General features: G+C 39.6%; 1 protein-coding gene across 3 annotated transcripts in view; it reads right to left on the minus strand.

Moving 5' to 3' along the window:
• CHN2 (chimerin 2) overlaps nt 1-26,837 on the minus strand; it is a 163,254-nt gene that overhangs the window by 67,995 nt on the left and 68,422 nt on the right. For 2 of the 3 annotated variants that reach the window (XM_040590757.1, XM_040590755.1), the window contains exons 3-4: nt 4,796-4,827; nt 1,551-1,664 (exon numbers count right to left, since the gene is read on the minus strand). In XM_040590757.1, coding sequence (XP_040446691.1) covers nt 1,551-1,664; nt 4,796-4,827 — 146 coding nt within the window. Of the gene's footprint in view, nt 1-1,550; nt 1,665-4,795; nt 4,828-20,360; nt 20,417-26,837 lie in introns of all 3 variants that reach the window. The other variant, XM_040590756.1, reaches the window with a different exon arrangement.

Raw genomic sequence — 26,837 nt, forward strand, 5'->3', positions numbered from 1 at the left:
CTCTAGCAAGTAATTCCAGTCCTAACCGCCTGAATCACCCTCTGGTAGGAAGCCAGGGAGACTGAGCTCCTAATTCAGGGGTTCAAGTAAAAATCCAAAGTTCTGTGGGATAACTCTGGCCCTGTTTATGGCAGGTGTAATCTATGGGTTGTTTTTGTTAAAGTGTTTTAAAAAGCAAAGTGCTGTAGAAGCACATTTGGTTTATAACACTGAGGTTGGAATCACATTCTTGATTAATGAATTCAAAGATAAGACATTAGGTTAAATGGTCCTTATATTGCATCAAATGTGCATGTCTCTGCATGCTTTGCTGGGCATTCAAATAAAACTGTTTAAGTCTCCTACTTTTTTCCCTACATTTTTTCATATGAATTCCCAATTTATAATCAAATTTTGATTCTACAAATAATTATCCAGATGGATTTAGAAATCATGCTGTTGTGTCAAAACAACAGGCACTTTGCCATAATTCCCATCCTGTAGCAGCTCTTTTTATTCTTTTTTTTTGAAATGTCTCTCTAAAACCCTAAAAAATTATGTTTGTTCTTTTTCAGCTGACAAAAGTTGCTTTTAATTTACACCACTTTTTAGTTGGCATGACTCACTGGCTTTTCCTGCTCTACCATCTGCACATCAATATGAATTCTGAGGATGATTTCAGCGCCGTATCACAGCTACTTGGGCTAACTCCTTAAAGGATTTTTTCTTTCTAGCTTAGCAGCAGAAGACTAAAAATACAGACTTTTCTTTTGTTTATATCTTACAGAAGTAATAATGCTATAAAAATTCCAAAATACCACCAATGAGTTTGTTTTGTCCTTTTGCCACTAACATACAGCAGCTTTAAGACTGTTGCATGGGCAGGTTTTGAATGGCACAGCTGAGCCAGGAAGGGCCGTATTTTCAGGGAAAGGCAACTGTGAGGGGAAGTGAGGTTGCAGCTTGGGCTCCCCCTGAATTTTTCATTCAGTTGAATAGCAGATTCTTAGTTCTTTGAGCAGCATCATCCCATGCTGCACACTGTACTTCTACAGCAATCTTGAATTCCGGTTAGGGAAGAAAACCAAAGACCAGCATGCTGCCTTTGACAGCTGGTCAGCCACTGGACTTCATGATTTTCTACCAGGTTTATCCAGGGTTAATATTGCCAGTGGTTGCTGAAGTTTGTGTACAACACATCACTGAGCTCAGAGGACAACCTGGCTGTGCCCTCTGCTGGGACGCTCTCCTGTTCTGTACTCATTCACATCTCTTAAAAAATTTCCAAGGAGAAGCTCCATCTTTACAATGCTCAACGCTAGGTAGCAAAAATATTGAAAATGGGCGCAGTCTGCTCCTGAAAAGGGAAATTCCTAGCCAAGTGCTGAAGTACTGACTCAATTGCTGTAATGCTGTGACAGTCAAACTGCTGACGAGAGGGTGTAAAATCATTCTGACACCATGAAGTATATTAAGTAACGGTGGGCATAGTCTTCAAAGGGACAGATATAACCCCCTCCATTAAACACATTTACATTTGAACTATGAGCCTCTGTTTAAAACAGCATTACCTCAGAGCAAGAGTATAGCAGCCGGGTTGCCGCTGGCTTTCTCTAAGAATGTATGCACCTTCTACACCAGCAAGTATTTCATCTGCTTGCTCCCGAGAAATGATCCCGTGAAACCTAAGGGAAGACATTTCAGTGACTTACAGAACAATCTGACCAGAAACACCTGCTCCTCCACCCCAGAAACCATTTGAAAACTTCTGCAGTGCACAGGATCATGGTCTAAGCCATCAGGACAGCATCCAAGCATCTGAAAGTGGCAAGGCAGTCATCCAGCCCAGGCAAGTCCAGAGTAGAGACAAAACAAAAGTTACATAGTATATGCAGTTTCAGTCAATGTAACACTCAACTGCACCCAAAGATTATTTTCTGTAACTGCCCCATCTTCTCACAACTTTCCTCCTTTACCAGTCAGTGCCCCTCTTCCTTGTTTCCTTTCTAGAGGCTTTACAACAGAATTTAAAACTAGGCACAAAGGCATTATTTTTTTTTTAAATGGAGATGACTTAAAATTAAAATGAGAGATAATTCTTATTATGTTTGCTTTATTTTTATATTAACATTGCTTCCTCAGATTTGTAAGGGAAACTGAGATACAAATTGGCATCAATTATTCAAAATTCTTTTCTGCATATATTAAAGTAGAAGATACAGAGTAGCCTCCAGAAAAATAGTTTTCTTCCTTTCAATGAGTTCCTCATTCAGTGTTGGAAAAAAGTGGTATTTCTCTTGATTCTTTTGTCATTGCTATTTTAAGAAAGAAAGAGGCTCTAGGATGCACAATTAACCTTACAATAATCAGTATTTAGTGGTGATCTTTCCATAGGTACAAATGCGTTTTTTCAGCAGTTTGAGTCTTAACTCCTATGTACATTTTCCTAGTTGATAGGTCTCCAGTGGTCTTCTCAGAGGTTTTGGGAGTTTCTATTTTTGCTGCTGTCTGAAAAAAGGCACTAAAATGTACTGGCCTTCAGCATTTTCTCTTTTCTGACAATACATATGAAGTGGCACATTTCTAACACTGCCTCTGGCTTGGCAGTGAAAGAGGAGAAAAACACATTGGATGTAAATGCAATTGTCGTTCAGTTCTCTTTACGTTGTCTTTCACAACTAACGCATGTTGGAAATACTAGGTTTAGGTGATCTTTCCAGAATGACTTTTTATTCAAAATGATATAAATTAATTCATACTTCCTGTCTGTACTGGACACAGACACACTCTCATTCACTGCCACATCCAAATTGAAACAAGCATCTCCTAGATGACATAATATAAGCATATCTTCATCAGTAAAAAACTCATGGCAATTCATAACTCCAGTTAAAAATAATGAGCATAAGCTATTCGCTACCAGAAGCTCATTATAAAATACAGCAGCCTTTAGGTTAGATATTAGGACGAAAGCTCTCCTGGTGATCAATTTAAGAAATCCCTGGGACAGGATACTTGGGGCACCTGTGAAATTAATTTTTAACTATGGGTCGTAAGCACTGGCTAATCCAAGCTTTCTCATGGATATTTTTGGTACATTTTTATAAGGGCATAAACCCAGCTTGTACATGGTACAAGAGCCCCTGAACTCAGACGCATGTCTCTGATAGAAGCCAACAAGAAATGCTTACAGAAGGAGTACAGGAAGCAGTGACATATTTCTTTCACTTCATATCCCTGTCCATCCATCCATCCATCACCGGTTTAGCCAAAAGTTATGTCCAACCAGTTGTGACCTTTCCCTTCTTGAAACTGAGAATCTTACTTGTAAACCCTTTAACATCTTCATGCTTTTGGCCTCTGCAGCACCATGTGGCAATGAACTTGAGAGGGACACTGTGCATGTCCCTCTCCTGGACACCTGCTGAGGAAGACCTGTTGATTTTCCTCTTATGACAGAAGCTGCATCCCTTTGGCCCACTGTTGTTGCACTTTGCTGTACCTTTCATTTCTTCTATAACCTTCCTAAAAAGGAGGGAGGAGGGAAGGGGTAGGAGACGGACCAGAATATGTGCACTCTTTAAAATGCAGCCACATCATAAATACAGTAGTGTAATTATGGTTTTTTTTTCTGTTTCTTTCCCTAGAAATTTCTGACTCTTTTTCCAAGCACTACTGAACACTGAGTCAATTGATTTTATAGGACTGTCTCAGTGGTTCTGAAATCTTCTTTCTGAATGATAATAACTAATGTGATCCTGCCTGGGCAGGTTCACCGAGGTGACTTCTTACAGTTCCTGCTAGCCCTGCTGCTCCACAAACCCAGAAGATGTCAATAGCCAGGCTGGTTCCTCCATGAGAGTTCGCAGTAATGGTTTTACAAATCCTGCTGTAGTTAGTGCGATGGGTTACTTGGCTAGTTACAGTCTTCAGCTCTGCTGTACTTTAGTGGCTAGATCTGAATTTCTTGTTGTCAAAGACAGTATTTAAAAAATGAAACTTCAGTAATTACGGGCAAAGTTACTGGCTCTTGAGGGTTTGTTTTGGTAGAAAAGGATGATTAAACACAGATGATGTGTCTGGGATGGAAGAAAAAATACAACATGGAACCTAAGCAATTTAGCTAGTGATAAGGGCTAGGGCCTCAGCAGATTACCCTAGTAAAGGCCAAATGCCAGATCTGGGTGGTTGCTGCAGTGGCTATGCCCTTCACCTGGCCAGATCTCCGTGGCAATGCAGGATCCAGCCCCTTTCAAATTATTTATTGGCAAGAAGACTGCTGAGCACAAAGGAATTATAACCTAGAGGTCTGTTATTTTCCTCACAACAAAAATACACCTCTTCTTTTGGTATTTCAAACCTTGTTACTTTAGCAGGGAGAACGGCATTTACACATGCAGTAGTATACATGCATACTTCCACAACCATGTGGTGGTGAAAGCATAGTAACACACAAAATGGCAGTGAGAAAGGCAAGCGGCTTCTCTCCTCCCCAGACCACTGCAGGACCACCGGGAGGTTTAAGCGACAACCAAAATAAAAGGAAGAAATACTCCAGACAATATTTTTTTTCCCTAACTGTCCTGAGAAAAGCCAACTGAATATGCAGGCTCACAGAGCAACACTTCTGAGCAGCAGGACTGGACTGTAACATAGCTAAATGATTAGTTTTTCAATATATTTAGCTCCCAGTTGAAGTGAAAGGTAAATTAAAGTTTATTAACTTCCATTGTGTCTTGTTTTTTGTTTTGTTTTTGTTCTAGAACAACAACTTTTGGATACACTCAACAGATACTTAAAAGAGGAAAACACTTACTCTCTTCCATAATACTTTGGTCTGTTCTCCACCTAAAGTTTTAAAGAAAGGGAAAAAATATTAAAAATGTACCCAATTTTAAACAAACTGCACAAAAATAAATTATGCTTGATCATTAATGCAGACTATGGCACCATCTAAGTGATGAAATTCTGCACATTCAGAAGTGTGACTGGAACATGACTACACAGAACAGAAAAATGAAAACAGAAGAGGTGGTTTTATTGATGGATTTCTGGGAAGAACAACATGGTGAAAAAACAGAACTACACATAATTGTATAAAAGCTGATCAAATGGGTAAGAGAGTAGTTTACTGCTGTTTTGCCGATCTAGTATTTGTAATATAAAGTAAGATTATTTCTGTTACGCACCTTTTAGCTTCTTAAAAAACATTTTTTTGCCTGTATGCAGCAACTGACTGAAAAGAAAAAGTTTAATATTCTCGGGATAAACAAGGTTTCTGGGTTTAAAGCTAGGCTTGAAGTCCCGAGCGCTCGCGGGCCTGATCACCGAGAGCTGCTGGCAGGACTTGCAGGTATTTTCAGGAGCTTTGCACCAAGTTTTAGGAATGCCGTGTGCTTATCCAGGAGCTCCGTCCGGGTACACCAGACGCTTCGCCTGGTTCCTCAGACGCCAGCCCTTTGCCGAGCTCCCCCAGGGGCGCTCCCCGGCCCGGGAGCCCCTTCCCTCAGGTGCTGCCGGAGCAGGCCCGGGCGCGGGCGGCGGCGGGAGCCCGCATGCCGGCAGGGGGCACGGCTGCCCCAGCCTTGGCGCCCGGCCTGCTGTCGCCCCGGCCAGCTCCGCTACTACCTCGGTCCTGAGCATCGCCAATTAACTTTCAGATTTTTCAGACGTATTCCCATGTCCGCATTCCCTTAAGGGTCTTTCTGAAGAGACGCTCTCTCTCCAGCTACGGCATTTATGAATCTGAGCGGGCTGCAACTTCAGCCAGCGCTGTCACGCCTAAGCATGACCGAATGTAACGCCAGGCCGTACGTAAGGCCTCCCGACTATTGAAAGTATCTGAGCACATACTTGAGTAAAGCTGCCCAGATCAATGGAATTACTGCTTCATATGTACCCCCCCCCCCACACACACAGAAAAATGGTGTTTTCAACACCAATCCATCCCTTAGTATAAACCCAATGAACGTTCACCATTTAACCTGCCTGGAAACAAGCACCCTTGCTTTGATTGTGTCTCGCTGACTCGTACGAAATCTAAATTGATGAAGGTCTTTTACTTCTCTGTAGCCAATGTATAAATGTCACGGTTTTGACTGAATAATCTGCATGCCACGCGCTAACCGAAGCGGCTGACGTCCCGCCCTGCAGCCACCCAGGCTGCGGAGCTGCGCAAGACGCACCGAAATCTGCACGAGATAATGAGAATCGTCAACGGCAGACCTATGGGACTTCAGGTCCTTACTGTGCTTCTTCCCAGCTTGGCATTTCTCTTCTAGCACGGCACTAACAATAGCGGTGTCACACCCTTGAAACTCCTGCCTCGGAATAATACCTTGCTACAAACATTTTTGAGCTCCGAGGGGCAGGAGTAGGAGCAAAAAGCAAAAGGAAAAGTGAAGAGAGGGCAAAATCAAAGGAATCGCTGAGTGCAGGTGCTGTGTTTCTATGTATCTGTGGCAAGTCAGAGAAGAAAGTGTAGAGGATTCATCTTTTTTTTTTTTTTTTTTTTTTTTTTTTTTTTACTTTATAAGTAAAAAAAAAATCAAGACAATGCCGTATTACCTCAGAAAGGAGTCTGGTCATATGTTCATCTTTAGCAGTGCTACATTATTTATTATTTTGGAACTGTGACTGTGCTGCCTTCCTGTCATTCTTATAGATCTTAAAGACCTTCAAAGCATATATTTAACTGGGAACTTAATTAAAAAATGGGTATCAGAAGCTGGGTTAGGTAAGACCACCACATGCAATCTTCTCTTTCACGGTAACAAAGGCCACTCAGTACACTGAAAATAGTGACAAGGAACAAACATAAACTTTCATTCCCACAGAAAGCCCAATAAAACCTTTATACCACAGAAGGTAAAGCTTGACTTTCGTCTAGGATTCAGAATCCGCTTCTGTTTGAAAACATGGATTTGCCTTGATCGTACGTGTACAGAGAATAAAACCCCAACACTTTCAATCTACCTCAGAAAGATAAAACAGTACTACAACTCACCCTCAAAATTACCTGTAAGCACAAGTTCCCCCCCAAATATTAATATATATATCTATAAGACAGCAGTCTGGAAATAACCCCTTGAGCAAATAGAGGCACATTTTGTATCCTTCTCAGAACACCACTTATACATAAATACAAATGTAGCTGTGAAATTCTCATTTAACTAGCAATTGACTGAACTGCCCTGGACACCGTGATCACCACTTTTCCTGCTATTCATGAGCTAAAAAATCTGCTCTTCTGAGAACCTACACAAAGCCCATCAAATCCTGTATTATTCCTCCTCTTCCATAAAACAGAAACCTTCACTCCAACATTTTTTAGCATCCATCCATGTGTCTAAAATAGCCACAACTTCAGCACTTGGCTTTAGGCAAGAAAGATACTGTAGTATTTCCTCAAACGAATCTCCAGATCTACCAGATCATTCAGATGCCCCAGAATCTAAAAATCCTCTTGTGTGCTCACCGCAACCCATAATAATAATTTCTCTCCCAACCAACCTGACCACTAGGAACAAACACAAAGAAACAAAGTTAAAGCAAGACAAAAGATCAAAATAACATCAGGGTCTCTGGATCAAAACCAGAATGTCAGACTGAACCTGGAAATAAACCAAAAGCCTGCACAGTTGATGGAGCAGAGGCTTAAAAATATCAAAGGGGCCAGTAGGTCTGTTTTGTGCCAACTGCAGACACTGTACAAACTTCAAGGGAAATTCTATATATCCCAGAAGGCAAAGGTGACTGAAAGTCAGTTGGGATTAGCTTTTCCTCTCCTGCTGTAAATGGGTTTGCACACACAAAGTCAGGCAGATCCACCTAAGAGAATTCTTAGTGGTGAGAAGAACAGAAAATCCACAGGTAGAAAAGTGACTGTTCCCTGATGGTAGGGGCCCAGAATAACCAACCTTATATACACTTTAGGTTTCTTGCATAGACAATGGCTATGAAGAACTCTTTCATCACTTTCCATATAGCCCGCACAGTTCCTTGTTCAAACAAGGGTCACCTCTTCCAAGTGACCCGTTGGTTTTATCCATCACTCTGGCCCATCCCCCTGATGGGACACTGAGCAAGGGGAGAGACCAGAGGGTTTGAATCATTTAGGACTCTTATGCTAATAGACAAAACCAAAGTACAAAACTGAGGAAAATTACGTAAAGGCAAATAATAGGTCTTTACACTAGTGAAAATATATTTTGCCTTAAAGAGCTCCACAGCTTGCTTTTATTAGTCCCATACAGAGGATAAATTAAATGGGTTCTCTCTCTCTCCCCTAAAAGTAAGTGGCAGCTTTCAATTCAAATGTGAGATGGTAATTTTCTGGCTTAGAAAAAGGTATTAATGCCAATCTCAACCCAAAAATGTTGTTGCAGAGCAGGCATTTCTGATCATTGTTCCAGAAACCACAGGGAAAATGCTGAAAATTACTACTGAAATTCATAGTTGTATAAATTGTGAATCAGCAGTGAATGCCAAAATTGTTTAAAACTAACGTGAAGTTGATCAGGAAATAAGATGGATGGTGAAACAGCCTAAATCACTACTAATCCAGTACTCTTACAAAGCCAGCAACATTCAGTGGCATCTATTCTTGAAGCATATTCAAAGAGAAATGAAACCCAGTACAGCTCTCCTGGCACTCTCCAAAGGCCTTGGGAAGCACATATTTTTGAAAGTCTGCATACTCCAGCCTTGACTTCCAGCCTGCCAAACCTGATTGCCTGTCCCCACCCCCAAAAAAAACCTGACTCGTACACTTTGTCTAGTTTTACAAGTTTGGCACCTCCCTGCCCCCCCCCCCCCCCCCCCCCAATGTTACAGCATATTCTTCAAGATATGGAGTTAGCTGCACTGGGGTTTGAAGTCAACACTGAGAAGGAAATGTGTCTTCTTAAAAAAAATACCATTAGCTATCTAAAATAATCTAAGCTAATTCAATATATTACGTTTACATAATTTTGAAAGTTACTGAATTTTAATACCCTGGGATTTGTGGCTCCTCTTTTGGCCAGGATGGTTTAGGCCTGGCATGACATATTCCTGCTAATGTACAGATTATTGTATTAAGATCTTACACCACTCTGCAAGATAACTCATCACAAAACTACTGGGAATCATGCAGGCAGGAGGTGAGCATCCCCTAATGTGATAGATTTTCATTGCAAGCATTGATACCCAAACCACACTGCACTGAAGATTTGAAGATACCCTGAAGAATTCTTTCTGCACAAGTACTACCACAAAAATAAGATAAACCTAATTTCAGAAAAAGCAAATTTCTCTTCAGCTTCATTGCACAAGACATATTTCCTTACCCAGTGGCCAAAGCTGAAATCTAGAAATGTTGGAATGAAAATTTAGAAATCCATCTAGGACAGCAATCTGCCTGTAATTCGGAAGGGCCAACATGGCATAACATTGTCTATCTACCTATTTCATCCACTCCCTTAACACATCCATGAAGAGAGTATAAAAAGGAAGGGAAACAATAAGGTGGGTAGCTGCACCTGGCTTTCTGTTCTTCTCTCCAGTACACAGAAGGAGCAGAGAAACAAGATCCAAGAGTTAATAATGTTAGTATGATCACTCAGAGCAGGCAGTGAGGTATTTTCCCAAAGGAAGTTTAATCTGATATATTTTCTGTTTGGAACAATCCTAATTATTTTTCAGTAATTCTAGTTGACTAGATATAAATACGTTTCTCAGCTCAGTTTGACATGAAGAGAAATAAAAGAGTTGTAAGAGAAGCTTTCAAGACAAGCCCAGTAAACCCAGAAAAGTTTATTGCCTGCATTGTTCAGCTTTTGGCAGAACTGTCATAAGCCAACCGCAAACTTTAGCCTTACAATCAAGAACCAAAAAGTATTAAGGAAGATTGTAAGCCTCCATTAAATGGAATGAAGTAAAAAACTATGTTGCATTTCATTACTCCTGTAACATAATTTTGTCTTCAAATTCTTCTTAAAGAAATTTCTACGTAGATGAATTAGCGTGTCTAACTTTCACTCCGAATAGGACAAATTATTTCACGTGAATGACTCTTAAGCAATTTAAATTGGGAGAACGTTCTTTTTGAAGGGAAGTATTTATCTAACTGTTTTACTACCTTTTTACCACTTTTTTACTATTACCTTATCAGGCTCTCTGGCATCAACATTTTCAAAGAGAAGCAACTCTTGGTTTTGCAGAAAGTATCATATCATAAAGCCTGTTGCTAATTTTGTTAGTAGGAGTAGCAGCAGTGTAAAATCTGTACTCTCTGGCCAAGGACAGGCCAATTATAGACACGCTATGTACATACACGACAAAATGATAGTTTTCTCCCCTAGGATTTTCAGTCAATGGCACTCAGCATGACTGACGGGACAGGCTTCATATGACAAGCCCATCCAGCACATGTAACTTCATGAATACATTCATGTACTTCGACTGTATGATGAGGGAGGCACAAAGACGTACCTCAAAAAGCAACTAGCAATGCACAAGCCCCCGGAACATATTCCACCCGTGTTTCAGAGGCTCTCCAGAGAGAAAGGTGACATGAACAGTTTTGTAAGCCCGCATCTCCTTTTGTCATTCAGTCACAGAGCCATGCCAACGCCATCGTTAGGGCCACTTGACGGACATACATTCAGCCACGTGACAGCAAGGGACTACAGTGGCTCCAAGAAAGTAGCTGGGAGCAAGATGTCAAAATCATTCAAAATACCAGAGGGACGATGACTAGACAGGTCTCTGCAGAAAAGGATCCTGGCATCGTTACAGATCATAAAATGAACATGAATCACTGATGCTGTCTCTTGCAAAAACTGCCAAAACCAGAATGTCATACTGGGGTATAAAAATAAGAGTGTGGCCAACCTTAAGAGTAATCCTTAGAGTAATCCTCTCCTTGCAATGTCCACTCAGAAAGCCTCTAGCTGGAATACCGAGAGCGGGTTTGGCCACCACATCTCAAGAAAGACTGAAGCAAGTAACTGGAGCAAGCGGGTATCTAGCAGCTGTGAAAGACATGAAAAGAGACTGGCCTAAAGAAAAGGAGACAGAGAGCGGCTGTAGCAAACAGGTAGGAAAAAGGCTGATTCCAAAAGGAAAGAAAAGAATTTGTTCTCTGTGTGCTTACTAGACATGACAGGGAGTAATAGTCTCAAATGGCAAAAAAGAAGATAGATCTTAGGAAGGTGTTACAAATAATGAAACACTAAATAAATAAGCAGAGGTGGTCATGAAATCTTCAGCCTTGAAAGGCTTTAAGAAAAGGATATGCAAACATCTCTTCTTGATGCAGGGATGACGACCTCCTCCAGCACCAAGATAACACAATCCAGGCTGTTCTTCATCTCCACCTGGACTGCTCTCAGGAGACAGGGATTAGCCAGGAGCAGACTGATTAACTTCTATAAATCGCATACAAAACTGCAATAATACCATGACTCTGCCCACTTCTGTGAGGCTCTCGGGAGTGAAGGCAGCAGGGAGAAGGCAGTAGACTGTGTTGTGTTCTAGAGGAGAAAGCCAAACCTTCAAGTGATAAACAGGTCACCACTTACCTAAATAACAAAAGTCAGTTTAGATCTATCAGCATAGCAAAGCACCAAATTGTGTTTGATGTATTTCTAAAAAAATGTTCTGCGGTAAAATTTACAGTTCTGGGGAAAAGGTAGGAGTGGAGTTCTTCACTCCCAAGAATAACGTAAAAGGAAAGACAGAAGTGAAGGACACAAAGAATGTTTTTATTAACTGCTGCTCAGAGCTGCACAGCTCTGCTCTGACGGTGTGCTGTAACCTAGGGAGAAGGTAAGATGCAGAACGACTCTCTTGCAGAAGGATAACGCATCGCCAACACAGGAAGCTCAGCAGCTCTGGCTGGTACTGTGGCACTTAACTGCAGGCCGACTTCCACTTAAACAAGGTTATTTCTGTAATTTTTAAAAGATAATGAATTAAAAAAGAATTGAGTTTGCTTGTTGGTTTACTTGCTTGTACCAAACTTTTAAAAGAGCTGCTTTATGGCATCCTTTATGAGGGTATTTTTAACTCAGGTTTGTTTCCTATCTATGACCTTGAGCAAACTGTCCAGCAGCCAATAATCAATATGCCAGACAAAACACTATAAACTTCAGAAGGTAACAAAAATCTCTCCCAACACAGACATCTGTTATTGCTACTAAACCAGAATATATTTCTGTATATATTCAGCTCCAATGGAAAAGAGCAAGACTGAACAAGTGAAAAAAAAACCCAAATATTTTCTCACCTAGTAAAGAAAATAATGTGCTCCTGAACATGAGATAAAATAAACTGAAATAAATCTTAATCAAGAAGGCTGCTGCTGCTAAACAGTTGGGGAGAGAGGGTCAGGTTCAAACAACTTCAGCAGCAAAAGCAGGAGTCACCTATTCTGTTATGCAGCTTCCATTCACACAGTAAGGACATCATTAAATGTAAGAAGGAATATCGATGTTACCTTGAATGCAAGATGAAAAATTTGAATACAGCATTTAAACGGCACTCTTTTTTTTTTTCCCCAAGAATGATGTCTTGAGTCATTTAAATGGGAAGAAAAATATCTCCAGCAGAAGCAGACAAATGTAGTAAGCAATACCAATGCCCTAAACGCTGCTTGCAGTTCTGTAACCTGTGAGAAGCGCTGAAACATTCCTATTACACATGCCACAGCAGTCCACAGTACATCTGTACAAACCTGTTGGTGTTATGTCACCTACAATAATGCATCCCCAAAAGCCATGCTTCCCAACCAGCTCACTGCTACTATCTGACATAAACTTGTAGCCTTTCAGCAAGATGTCTGATGAATGCACTTGTAAAGTGCCAAACAAATGTTTATAACCAGTCTGCTGGTTATAAACTCAAGCATGGGCTGTAAGTGTAGAAGGAAAATCAGGAAACAACCCATAAGACCTGAGCATGGATGGGGTAGGTGGAAAATGAGGAGGAGGGGACCTTAGACAAGCCCCTGCACAGCATCGTGGGGTGTGAGATGCACTGCCACTTCATTACTGGGAGAATACCTCTGCACGGGCACAGGGGAAGGATGAAAGCAAAAATGCAAAGAGGAATAATAATACTAATCCAGTTTATCTCCTGCTGCCGATTTCTGCTCTGTACTTGGGAACTGCAGATGTTTCTTTTAAGCCAGGCTATCTGCAAAGTCTGAACAGCAGTAAGTGGGCTTATATAGTGCTAGCTATTTTCCTGGGTCTGGAAAAAATATGAGATTCTATTAGCTTCTTCACAAAATACTAGTAGGAGAATATTTATTTTCCAAATTATGAACAATATCTTAACTTACAGATGCTTTCATTTCAACATAAACCATCTCTATCACATACACACATACAGATACACTCTTAACTGATTTGTACAGGGCAGTTAAAACATGTCAGTACATATTAGTTAGTCATAATGGTATTTCAAAAAGATGCAAATCTTTCAGAAACAAAAGATAAACAGAAACCTACACTGCAAATCTGAATTTTCATTCTGAACCCTGAAATTTAAGAGTCCTTGTTTGAAAACCATACAAACACTACCATGTTCACACCTACTTTTCTTCAGTGTTTCAAAAAGATGTGTGTAACTGGCCGATTTGATCATTCTGTGTGTGCAGCTATATACATACATGTACATGAAGTACAGGAAGCAAGATAGATGTGTAAAGTTTCTGTATCTATTCATATTAGGAAATACAAATTCATCAGCTGCTCCATACTCTGTGTTTCTCATCTTGAATCTTGAAAAAAGACACCAGACATCTCACATAGGCTTATTGATAAATTTTATCTAGGTCGAGATAAGAAACAGACTTTCCTTTATTTTGGTTTGAAAACTACCTACATCAAACATCATGTCAAAATAAAAAGAACTAGATGAAAAGACTGATATGTAGCAGGATAAAAGGAAATAAAAAATTAGAATAGCAAAATCACAGACACACACACACCACCCACTTCCAAGGAAGAATGGAGAGGAGGGTAAAACTTCCCAAAGAAGCTTTAAAGCAAAGCCAGAGAGATAATTACTAAGCTAATTGGTCCATAAAGGCAGCTACATACAGTTTGTGCTCATTAGTTAGAAGTTGCCATCTTGTCTTCCAAAAAGATGGGTTTAACTTTTCCATGTTGCAGTGATCAATAAATGTCCTAACTGGTTCATGCTGTATTCCTCTGACAAAGATGAACATCAGTCTAATTTGCAAATCATAACCTAGAATATTAGTAAATCAAACATGATGAAATTCAAGTGGAACAGACAAATGTCTTCTAGCTTTGTTTAGCTGTAACAACTTCAATGCAATATTTAGTATCGTGCTTGCAGAATAATTAGAAAGCTTTCTCCTCTGTTCAGTAGGCAATGGACTGTAAAAATGAGAACAATTTGGCTTTGTCTGAGTGCTCCACCACCCTGCTGCTGCAGGGGAGTGAGACTTCATGGACTCCAGAAGAGACGAGATTTCCTGTCAGTCCTTAAAATGCCTTGAGAAAAAAAAAAAACATTGGCAACTTTCTCTGATGCGATGAATTCAAGCAAATTTTGAGCAAGCAATATTCCAGCCTCCCTCCTTTCTTTCATCCCCTGCTGCAAATCATTGACATTCTGTGGGAAAAAATTCACTATGGAGATACCACAGGAAAATGACACTGTGTGTAAACCCAATTTTAAATCCAATAAGGAAAACCTGCTTGTGGCCTTTTTAGATGGATGCTGGAAACAGTACCTTCCAACTTTCCATGGGTCCTCTGCACCAATTTAACCAAGGAACCTCCCTGACCTTCACTTGTTTTCAGCCTCCTCCAGCTCTTCTATGTTCACTACGGATTTCAGCTGAAGAACTTTCCTCCTTTTGTCAATGTCTATTCAGAATTGCTCTTCAGATTCGTTTGCAGCCCATAGACTACTGCTGTGTCCTCCTTGTTTCTTTATGTTTCTATCATGAAGATAGGATTACAGAACCACAATTGAAACAGCAGCAATATTATAGGAATTTGAAGATATAGGCTGCATTAAGTCTTATCTGTACAAACATTTTCGTTAATGAAATAGGTTTCAGAAAATTCTGCTTGTTTTCATTTAATTGCCGGCTAATGGGGTCTCTTGGTGTGTCACTGTGTGTGTGCTGAGGTTTCTTTCTAAGGAAAAGATTATAATATTTGTTAGATAAGCTCTCAGGACTGACAGTAAGAGACACCTTCTCATGGTATTGTCTGACTTTTTGCAGTAGAGTGATTTGAACAAGTGCCATGAAAATTCCCATTTACTCCCATTATTTACCATCAACTTTATGGCCAATTTCAATGCCTTGTTACAGCTCTCTAGTACTTTACCATAGTATAAACATTGTTTTTAGAAAGACGAGGGCAGGGGGAAAGAGGAAATATTCAGCTTGTAAAGGTCACTAAGTGAGCAGAATAAGGGAATTCATGGAAGACTACTGCAATGATTAAACACTTATCTTTTACTTTGCAAACATCTTGCTAAGGGTTAATTTTAACAACCTTGCTCAAGCTTACCTAATCACAAGCCTTTTGTTACGTACAAATGTGAAACACTTTTGTACCTGAAAGAAGGACTGATGAAAGTAACCAGCATTTTTAAAGCACTTTTCAATACTGCTGTTTTTTAAAGGATACTCTGCTAACTGCATTGTTCTTAGCTTGAATCCCATGCTTCAGAAGACACTTTGAGGATAACTGCGTAAAGAATAATTTGCAGTGGTTCAGTTTTGGAGATGTGCAATGATCCCGTATATTCTTTGCTAGCAATGTACAAGACGGCAATATCATTATAAACCTGTTAGTGATCGTTTCAACAATTATGCTCTATGAAATGTTACTATCTATACACTTGTTTTGATAAATCTGGGTAATGGATACCCAGGGGGTCAAAACACAAAACACTTCCTGACCCTCTGGACGGTTAAGAGTGAAAGACTCTCAGTGGTACAGTCTGAATATGCCATCATTATTTTAGTCTCTTACAATCACTTAAGCAAAAAGAAAAAGGGATATTATTTTTTTCAGAGAAAACTCTCCCCTTTGTAATCATATTTGCTTTTAATCAAGAAACTATAATTTTGATGCTTTAAAGGCAGAGACAATATTTTTTGCTGCTTCTGACACAACCTATTTGGAATTCAGAATGACGAGGAAGGCAATTAACTGACATTTTTCTACATAATAATATAAGTTAGGGCTCTAAGGCTTTGCCTACACTAGGGAAATTTAGATGAGTAGATTCTCACTGTTGCTGACACTGGCTTGGCCAAGGCACTGTTAGGAATATGTGAGGTCTAATGCAAGACAAACTCACCAGCCCTAAAAATTGCTGCCAGCAATTAAGGCTTTCTTGGAACAGAACGTGAATAGCATTCACAGGTATGAATATCTCTTCACAAGTAACCAAAAACCTCATGGGTAATGCTCACTCCCTCCTTGAAGGAAATTTATAACAAGCCTATTGTTTAACCAAAAATATTCCCAAATAATGTCACTATTCTTCCTTATTCTTTTACTTTGTTAAAGTCTCCATTACTTTAAAAGATATTTTAACTTTTAATAAGCTATTCCTGAAATATTTCTTAAAGTTAAGAATTCTTTAAAATATTACTTTCAAATAAAACCAGGAAGTTGAATGCTTGAATTCTTTTCTGAGAATGTCATATTTTATCAGCATTTCTGTAGTATAAACCCTAAAAGATGCTTATAATATGGCTTCCTCACAACATGAATCTGATTCTTTGGTCCCTAGGATCACACTTGCACAATATTTAAAAGCTACTCCTCCACGTGAATGACACTTTTAAACGAAACTTTTTCTATTTAAAAAATAAATCATTAAAACAGTGCTGGAAGGAATATGGTTACAAATGAGGATATTGGCAGAAATCCAATGTTATTGGAAAGGTAGGATATTCACACTAGTCTTGCTGCCTGTGGTGATTAATTAAAAGCCGTTAGATACCTGAAGCCCTAACAGTTCATTCAGTATGATTCCCATTGCAGGAACAACCTGCTTTTGCTGACAAGATATTTAGGCAGGCAAAAAAAACCAAAAACCCCGCCGAAAATCAGGATAGCAAAGCTCAAAGACACAAAGATATAAATGTTCATGTTTTATTTACAGTCCCGGCTTTTAGTCTGGTGGTTTGCATATCAGGAGAGGTGATTTCTGTCTCCACAGTATAGTTAATCAAGAAATCCACACAAATCACATGGCAGAACTGCAGAGACCTGAGGCTAAACCCCTTGTGACTATGGAGTAACAAAGAGGTAATGAAAGAGCAAATGAATACAGAGAATGTGGAATATGGCAATAGAAAAGCAGGAGGAATAATGAAAATGCCAAGTAGTGAGAGCAAAAAAAGGTCTCCAACTCTTCACAAGTTTGTTGGTGTTACAGATTTTGTTTGCAGCAGATGCTTCAATTTCCTTGTGCGGGATTTGGCAATTATGAATGAAAGACATCTTCCCGTAAGCATGAAAGATTTAAAATTATTTGCAATTTTTACATTTGTCTGAAGCAGTTTGCATCCTAAATTATACAAGAGAACACCCTCAGCAAAGTCCAGTTCCTATGATATGTACATGAAGCAATAAATCTTTTCCCCATCAGTCACACATCATGCTGACACCTGCTCTCCAGATGCTGGATGAGCATCACATTGCTTACTAAACAACTATCGCACTGCCAATTAATGTATTTTCACATACATAACACAAAATTAGATTTTGAGATATTTCTCTATAACAGAAATTTAGGATTAATAAGACACCATCTTTAGTGAGGCAAGCCTATACACTCATCAGATTACACTGAAGTAAAACTGGAATCAAGAACAACCCCAAAACACCCACTTTACCGTACGTGTGCTGTAAAAGCTGAAAAGTGCCATAGGAACACAGCGATGAATTTTCTCTCTAAAACAGACTGTGATGCTTTATAAAACCAGTATGTAGTTCTACTTCATATAAAACTGAATACAAACCACAAGGAACAATCTGGGTATCAGGACACTCCACCCGTCCCCACCTCCCCAGCTATATTTAAAAATGAAGCACATCATCGGTGTTGTAATGTTTTTTGGCTTCTGGGTCAGAGATTCTGTTCTAGCAAGCAGACTGTGAACACATACAGCTGAGCTACACAAAGACTCAAAATCCAAGTAACAAGAAACCAACCAAGGATCACATTTGTGGGAATTTACACTGCTTTATATACCTACCTCCAAATAAAGTCTCTTATTTTCAGCTGTTTAACTAAATTAAAAAAAAAAAAATATCAAAACAGGACTCTCTTCAGTCCATGAAATGAGCCACTAAAAATGGTTCATTAGTCAGAACCAAACCCAGATTACGTGAATCAGATGCTTTATTAATTTGGTTAATATAATATGATCTTAGCTTCCTTTTGCAAATCTTTGGAAGCGACCTGAATAGGCACTAAATATCTATGGTCTTTAAACATCAGGCAAAGGGAGCAAAGGATAACTTCATAAGTCTAAGGAAATACATTTAATACAGCACATTGGTAAAGAGTTGATAGCTGCATATTTATTCCACTCACTTGTGTAGATAATCTCTTCTTTCAAGAACAAGAATACAATTGCTACTCCACTTTACAGCACATTTTAGCTCAATTCAAATTTTCACTCATGGAGGCAAGCTAAAAAATGCTTTAATTTGAGTTAGCACAATAAATTTTGGATTAAACTTATTCAAACTAAGTCACTTGTATCCCCACAAAGATGAGTACAAATTGTAGACAATGGTTCTTAAGCATTTAGTGCTTATTAATCAGATTTTCTGAAGACAAGTTCTTCCTCAAAGTAGTTCCAGTATGAAATAGATAAATAAAATATTAGGGAAACTACTAACTTACACAAAGCGAGAAACTCCTCTAAGGCCGCGCTGGAAGTAAATAAATTGTTTACCTTAACTATAGCCTAATTGATTGTTAATTGATACTCATTTAGTAAAAACTTTAATGTCCTGTCCTTCAGAGAATACCAGCCACAGAGACCTACCTGTCATTTGTTTTGCTTGAGAATTTCAGAGAGGAAGGTCTTGTTAAAACCCTTTGACACATGTGCACTGAAGTCCCACAGGGCTAGTGCGTGCTCCTTCTCCCCGAGCCTTGCCTCTGACAGGGAGAAAGGATGACACAAGGGTTCACCCTCTCCGGCGTTTTGCTTGCCCTTCTTAGCATCCTGCGTATCTGTCTTGGGATCGTTCCGAACTGACAGGGCTTGAAGACTTCCAGTCCCTGCTCTCCCTGCCCTGAAACAACTGGGAGATGGCACTTGAGAGAAAAATGCAATGGCTTTTTAGTTAAGGAGCTGGGTGGACTCGGCAAGACTGGATTCAACTCCTGGCTTTGCAACGGATCTTCTTCACGACCCAGGGCAACTCCCTGTGCCTTGGTACAAAACCTCCTGCCCCACACAAAATAGTTTTGAGATAGTATCTGATATTATTTGAGAGATGCTGCGCTAGGGCTCTACCTCAATGGGTACACTGTGTGGGAAGCAGGTCAGAGATCAGGATGACGTTTGAGAGTTTAGCTATACAGAATGCCAATGAACTGCAGTTTCTATCTTCTTTCACATCGACTTTTATACCTCATGCAATTGCTTCGTGCGTTCAGTATTTTTATTACTAGCATTACATGCCTATTTGCACAAAATTTGTCCCTGAGAATTAGAAGAATAGAGAAGATAAAACTATCACAGTTTTATTGATTGAGCAGAGACATCTACATATGTTTTCCATTACTGTTATGCCATGCAGGTTGAGGAAATGACATATTTGACTAAGTAGAAATGGAGAAATACAGAAAAAGAAAACACGGAGACAAGATGACTCAGCCAAACCTGCAGCCCTATAGATTTCTAAATATTCTATAATCTTTGAAGTTTCTGTGACAGAACCAAGCTCTCCGGCTATCACTTCACTATATTCACTTGCACATGCAGAATGCATTCGGCAAACTGGAGCTACATGTATCATGTTGAAACATATCACACAGAGGTTAATATGCAGATGCAGGAACCAAAACCACCTTCATTTTGACAAGGAAACACAATACTTCAGGTAGCATACAGAAAAGCACACTAGGCAACGATTAATGAGCATTTGTCTAATGAAGTGGCTTCTAGTGGTAGAATGAGGCCTCCATGACTAATTAGAAAATATTAATCTGCTTTAATCAACATTAAGAAAAATGAATATATAAAATAATGGCTTAGAAAAATTAAATACTACCTGCAGACAGTACAGAAAATGTTTTGGTAATCATATGCTGCCGACAATTCATCTGATTTAACAAGGTAGAGAGAAAGAAGAACTGACCTCCCGAGGACAGATAATTCTCTTGGGACGTGGTGCCTCTTGTTGCAATTGATATACTGTCAAACACAAAAGTGCACAGATGATTAGAAGACGGCAACATACACAAACTTTTATTCAGATGAGTCTTTTTAGCCAGAGGCTGCTGAGAAAAATGCAAATGTAAAGGATGGCAAATGGAGGTATTCCAGCATAACTAAGTCACTTACATGAAAATCGGTTGTCGACCTGCAAACTACCTAAGTGATCACTGCTGCAACTTTTAGAAGTATTATCTCCTTTCGTACTTGTTATTACATTTCTATACCAGGGAAGACTAGCTAGAAAGATTTATTAGGTGTATCTCAGGGTAACATCTCACTTTTGCATACACCATGTTGTAACAACTCCAGAACAGATTGCTTACCAGTACAAGCAGTGGTTTTTTGGATAGGCCAAGAAAGAGTTCAGCACATTTGAAAGGGTTTACCACAGTTTTGTAATTTATTTCAAGATTTGCTGGCAATTACTGATGAGCAAGTAAACATTCCTTTCAGAGCAATTACACCCTATTCAAATGGCCCTGGATCAATTTTGAAAATCTTCTGAGGGCTGGAGGAGAGAGACCTGAGGCTAGGGGTACTCGCTGAACCCTGGCCCCCAGCCTCTTCACTGCATGTATTTAATGAGATCCTCTCCTTCCTTTTCCCTCCAGAGCTGTGAGAAGACGCTGACATACAATGACAGTAATCAATTCCAGTGCAGACAGACTGTCTCTCTGTAACTCCAGTAAAAATCCCACAGGTTTGGATTGCCTCCCTTGAGAAAGGCCTTCTGTATGCTGACCTTCTTGTACTTAGATAGATCATGTCGTGTCTATGAATTTTTTTAAAAGACCTCGTTTCTAGAACACAGCTTTTCATAATGCCTGTGAAGCTTCGAATTATGCCCAGAAAGGTGGTAGATTATGGGAGGAACATCAGTGCCTGTAGGTTTGATAAACACAGAATCCCTGTTGCAGAAAGTGAAGTGGTAGGTATTACTCTTCAGCAACTTCTCCCACCTTCTGCACCTTCTCATTAAATGGGGCTAGGAGCGACAAAATCTGAGAAGTGGGGAAGTCCTTGGCTTGCACCCAAGCTCGTCACTCTGGGGACGTGAAACCTTCAGGGGCTTTTGTTCTCTGCTAATGTCAAAATGGAAAAAAAATAACCTCTCCTTTTCCCAACCCAACCTTCACCCCCGGTTCCTCAGAGGGGCACAGAAAGAGGCTTTATGATTTCTTATGTTCCCTATCAATTTTAATGCAAATGGATGTGATCCTGAATTTGTGCTAAGGCTTTGGATTTAACCTGCGTCATTCGGTGCTGCGAGTTTGCACAAGATTCATGGTAACTTGTGGTCTTCCTTACCACTTGCAATTGTGTGACTACGATACAAAGCCTTACTCTGCTGTGATCAAATGACTTGTGAGAATTGCCAAGCACAGCATGAAAATTTTGCTTCAAAAATCACAGGTCTTTTTCTAAAACTCAGATTATTCTGGAGCCCAATATCATGATTTTAGGGTCCATTTCTGAATGTCTGAAATCTGCAAAACCACTGATTCAGCAAGTTGCTGATGCTTAATACTAAACATATTCATAACATTTCCAGTAGAGAGAAGGATTCAAAATATTGCAACAGCATGATTGCTTCCAATTTAAAGTAAAAGATCTATTTCCCCAATTTATTAATTTCAATTTTAATTGAAAAATCATACTTCATCAAAATCCTAGTTTTCAATCATCAGACCTGTTAAGTATTAACTGACATAGCAAATTAAGCTAGTGGAGCTGTTTCTAAGATATCCTGGGTAGCTGTGGTGCAAAACAAGTTGGTCTGGAGAACACATAGGAAGCCCATCTTGTGATGTGCTGCATTTGTAAGAAATGAGAAAAGCAAAGAGCTCTCTGAAATGACCAAAAGGATCTCTGAGGCTGATCACGCTGGAGAAGCAAGGGTGGGGAGAAGAGTCGGCATTTCACAAAACAAAGGAAGGAATGACTAACAGGAGAGGGCAGATGTATGCCAGACTTGAAAGCAAACACAAAAAACTGGATGCTGATAGGATGCAGTGGGATGAATCAGCGCAGGGATTCATGATGAATGCAAGGAAGACAAATCATCTTAACAACTGTATTTTGAATAGACTGGAAAAGGTTGCTGTCATTCCCAGAGAGGCATGGGTAATTAATCTGCACAGTAATCTGAACTGAGCAAGATACCTGATTTAGAAATACACCAGAGGAAAATGTAGTAAGATTATTACTATACAAATAAATAATAATAATAAGCATATAATTTATTATTGTAGGCTGCCTTAAATAAGCAGGATGAGAAAATGGCCCCGAGTAGCAAGCGTGATTGAGATCGTGAATGGTGGTAATCACAGAAAACACCACAAATGGGAAACGGTTTCCTGGGAAAGATAAAGAATTCAGATTTGACCATATTAGCTTTCAGCTGAAAGACATTAAACTGACAGGAAGCCAACCCAGTGGAACTACGGGAGAGAGATGTAGAGCCACGAGATGGAGGGAGAGAAGACAGATTGGGAACAGAAAGCAAGCACTGAGAACCACCAGTGGCACTGTGGTAAGGGACACGAAGCCGTTCAATGGGAGGGTGACAACAGAGAAGAGACAGGAACACAGCTGCCAAGGCCACCCAGAAAAGACACACAGCAAGGCAAGGGTGGTGGAGGTAAAACAACAGTGAAGGCGCAGCTACGTCAAAAACTAGGCAAAGGCAGTATCTCCCAGATTAAGGTATTAAGGAGCAAAGGAAGTGTAACCCTACCAAAAACTGTATTCTTCTCTAGAAGCTTCTCTCCTGTTTCTGCTTCAAATGACTGCTGTATGAAAGCCTGCTAATGGGCTATGAATACAAGTGCAATATCATGGCTAAGGTGACTTGAGAAAAATGTGCCCTACAGCTAAGTTCCAATGAGCTTAGACACCTCCTTAAGTGACCTCATTTTCCGAAGTGCTGAACATCTTGCAGCTCTGCCCGACTTCATTATATACATTTTTCCAAAGTGCTGGGCACTCACACTCTGGCTGACATTGGTGAGACCCCAGCAGAGTCCAGGGGATGGTCTGAAGTTCAGAACGCATATGCCCCTCACTTGCTCAAATGACAAGCCTTGCACTTCTGCCCTCATTTCCCGCCCCCCCACCTGAAAATCTTAAAATAGGAACCAATGTATAAGGCTATGGTTAACTGAAATAATAGAAAACCACACTTATTTAATACAGTGGTAAGCAGTGACTGACATCTGACCCAAGCTCTTCCAGCATTTGGAACTGACAGGCAGGTTAGAGACAAACTCATTGTCATCATAAAAAAGATGATACTTCAACATAATGATGCATTTTTATTTTAGCCCTGAGAAAATTAACCTTATACAAAGTCAACTGCATGCAAAAAGAAAATGTATTATTACTGCTTATAGAACAGCATCAGACTGGAAGCAGCTTTTTGTTCAGTATCAGATGCAAATGAAATGCACAGTCATAATCCATAAATACCAGACCTAAATGCAACACTGCAATAAAAAATGCAGTAGGTTTTAATTGGTCCTCGAACATCTTCATCGGTTTCGTAATTCAGACAGCTTGCCAGCATTCCTATAAAGTTAACAGAACTTCAATTTAGTATTGAATTTCTAGGAGAATGTTTCTTTGAGATGTAAAGTAACTAGTTAGAATATCTCTCTCTCTTTTGTCCTGCTAGAGGATGAGTCTTATCCCATGGGATGAATAAGGGAAATTCAACAGTATGTTTTAGAAAGAACTGTCTAATTGCAAAATCTGATCTGCCTAAGAAACAAAGGGATGACATGCAAAAATCAACACTTACTCCTTTTCTGCCAGGGAAGAGGGACTATCATCAATCTCTTCATACTTTTTTCATCCTGCAGTGTGTCAGGAACTCAAGCTTTCTCCTTTAACTCACCTATGACTAGTGTTCAGTGGTGCTCAGTGGAGAGGAAAAATTCCTATCATCGCTTTGATAAGGCAGCAAAGAAACATACTGACTTCTCTGTCAGAATTTTTCATGGAGTTCCTTAGTTTCACCTCCTCGGCTTCATCTTAGGCATTTATCCACATGCCGAGCCTCAACAATATGAGCTGTCCTACTTCTGCAGGATTACTCACATGCTTAATTAGGAACCTAAGTGCCTGGCTGAAATAAAGCCTTAATTTCTAACAAAACTGAGTCTCAGACACTGTGCTTATTATTTGATGAATGGCAGAAGTCAGGGAAACTTTGTGAGGAGCTGAAGCATGGCATCAGCTGATGCTCTGCTCCTTGCCACATTGCTTCACACAGCGTACTGATTTTAAATAATACAAATAAACACTGAAATGGCACTGACATCAGGCTTGCTTAGCACATGCCAAACTCAACAGCAGTAAAAGGAGGAAAAGTGTGTTTTAAATCTTTTTAAACCTCAAGCATCTATGTGCTATAGCTGGAAGTCAAAAATTACTACGCTGTTTCAGCAGTCAAAGAAATTGCCTGCTCTTCACGTGAAGCAGTTAAGAACATTGGTTCTGCCCTAAGAAGGCGGTGCAACACTAGAGCAGGTTACCCACAAAGGTGGCAAAAGCTCCATCCCTGAGGGTTTTCAGGACTCGGCTAGATAAAGTCATGGCTGTTCTGCTCCAGAGCCAGCAACAGTCACGCTTCAAGTGGGAAGCTGGATCAGCTTACCCCAGAAGGCCCTGCCAACCCACACATCTGTGATTCTTATCTTTGTTTCTTTTCTACCTCAGTGATGGTAAAAAGGCAAAAGGCCATTTTGTGTAACATCCTAACATACAGCAGACTACAAAAAGAAATCTGTTATTGGATATTTATTTGTTGATCTGTTACTCAGGTACAAATGCAATCAAATCCACTGTCTAGATACTGCTGGCTGCTAGTTAACTTTCCAGATTTTTTCCCCAAGTCCCTTCCTGGTAATACAAAATTGTTCTTGCCATTTCTTTTCTTTTCTGTGTCCCCGAACTACTGGAAAAAGTCTGAAAAACCTTGTAATCCGTGAAACTGATGCATCTAACAATTCTTCAGGAGCAAGTGAGGATCTTCTGCATTAGAAGTGTCTACCTTTCCCAAATACAGCTGAAACAAGCTTGTGCATTATGCCAGAGTATGGCTTGGATTCTGAAAGCTGCTCCACTTTGATCAGCATTTGCCCATGGAAATGTGCAATACTGTTCGATTTGAATACTTTGCCTGCATAAACAGGAAAATCTGCCTTTGTTGAGAAGCTAGACAGATTGAAGCCTTGACCATGATGTCAATAAAAGGCAATACAGTGCACCTAAATTTATCCAGGACTTAAATGGAAATCATAACTATGCAAATTCTCTTAATAGTATGTTAGCAAACTTTAAAAGTTACTAGCTAAAATACACTGAAAATAATTGTTAAATAGACAGTAAACACAAGCTGCTAAAAATGAAATATATACACCAAGTTAAAACTGTGATGAGATGGGACAGCAGACTGCATCATAGACTAATGCTATCATTGGACATAACCTCTGTAATTAATTTACCAGATTGAGATTTTTCTAGCAGAGTAAAGAAGCATACATTACCTAATACTGCAATGAAAAAACGTATGGCTGTGGCTAAGCAGTCTCAGCAGTAAATCTCTGTAATCTTAAACTATTTTCTGCATTTTGGAGCTGTGTAACTTTTTCCAAGGTCATTCATGCATGGGGTTCAGATGCTGAGACCATGACTTTGTCATTACCGTAATACTGGCATCCTACATATATCTGAGTAAAATTATATATTCATATTCTATTAGTTCGTTCTGTTTTGTTGGGTTTTTTTGGTTTGGTGTTTTTTGTGTGTTTTTTTTTTGTTTTTGTTTTTTTTTTTTTTAATTTTAAAAAAAGGTTTCTTGGACTATGTGTAAGCTATCAGGCAAAAGTAACCAAACTTTTTTACTGTTTGCTGTACCAGGGGGGCAACTAAGAGAAGGTAAATAAAGGCCATGTCCTTATTCTCTTACTTTTTAATGAAAACTTCCTGCAAAAAAGGAAACATCTGTCATTTAAAATCCTGGTCTCATCAGAGTCAATGGGAGCTTTTCCATTGATTTTGAGTTAGCCAGGTTCCTCTTCTAAAAAAATCCACTGAAGTGCCTGCATCTTTCCAAGTACCCAGCAAAGTGGTACCACTGGAAATGTCCAACTCAAATCAATACTCTTGCTGACTGTTAAGGAGGTTGTTCTTATACATTAAAAATATTGCAACAACAAAAAAAAGTCTCTAGAAAACAGTGTTCGGAGAAGCAAGTTTTGTAATTTAATGGCATGCTCAAATTTTGGTTAAAAAAATCCCAGTCCATTCTGAGGCAGAATGTCATTCTCAGGTAACACAGAGATAACGTCTTTGAAGTCAGCAAGGTAGTTTAATGTGCATAAAACTGAAGTCA

This window comes from Falco naumanni, chromosome 4, assembly GCF_017639655.2.
Source record: "Falco naumanni isolate bFalNau1 chromosome 4, bFalNau1.pat, whole genome shotgun sequence".
In the NCBI taxonomy this organism is placed as follows: domain Eukaryota; kingdom Metazoa; phylum Chordata; class Aves; order Falconiformes; family Falconidae; genus Falco; species Falco naumanni.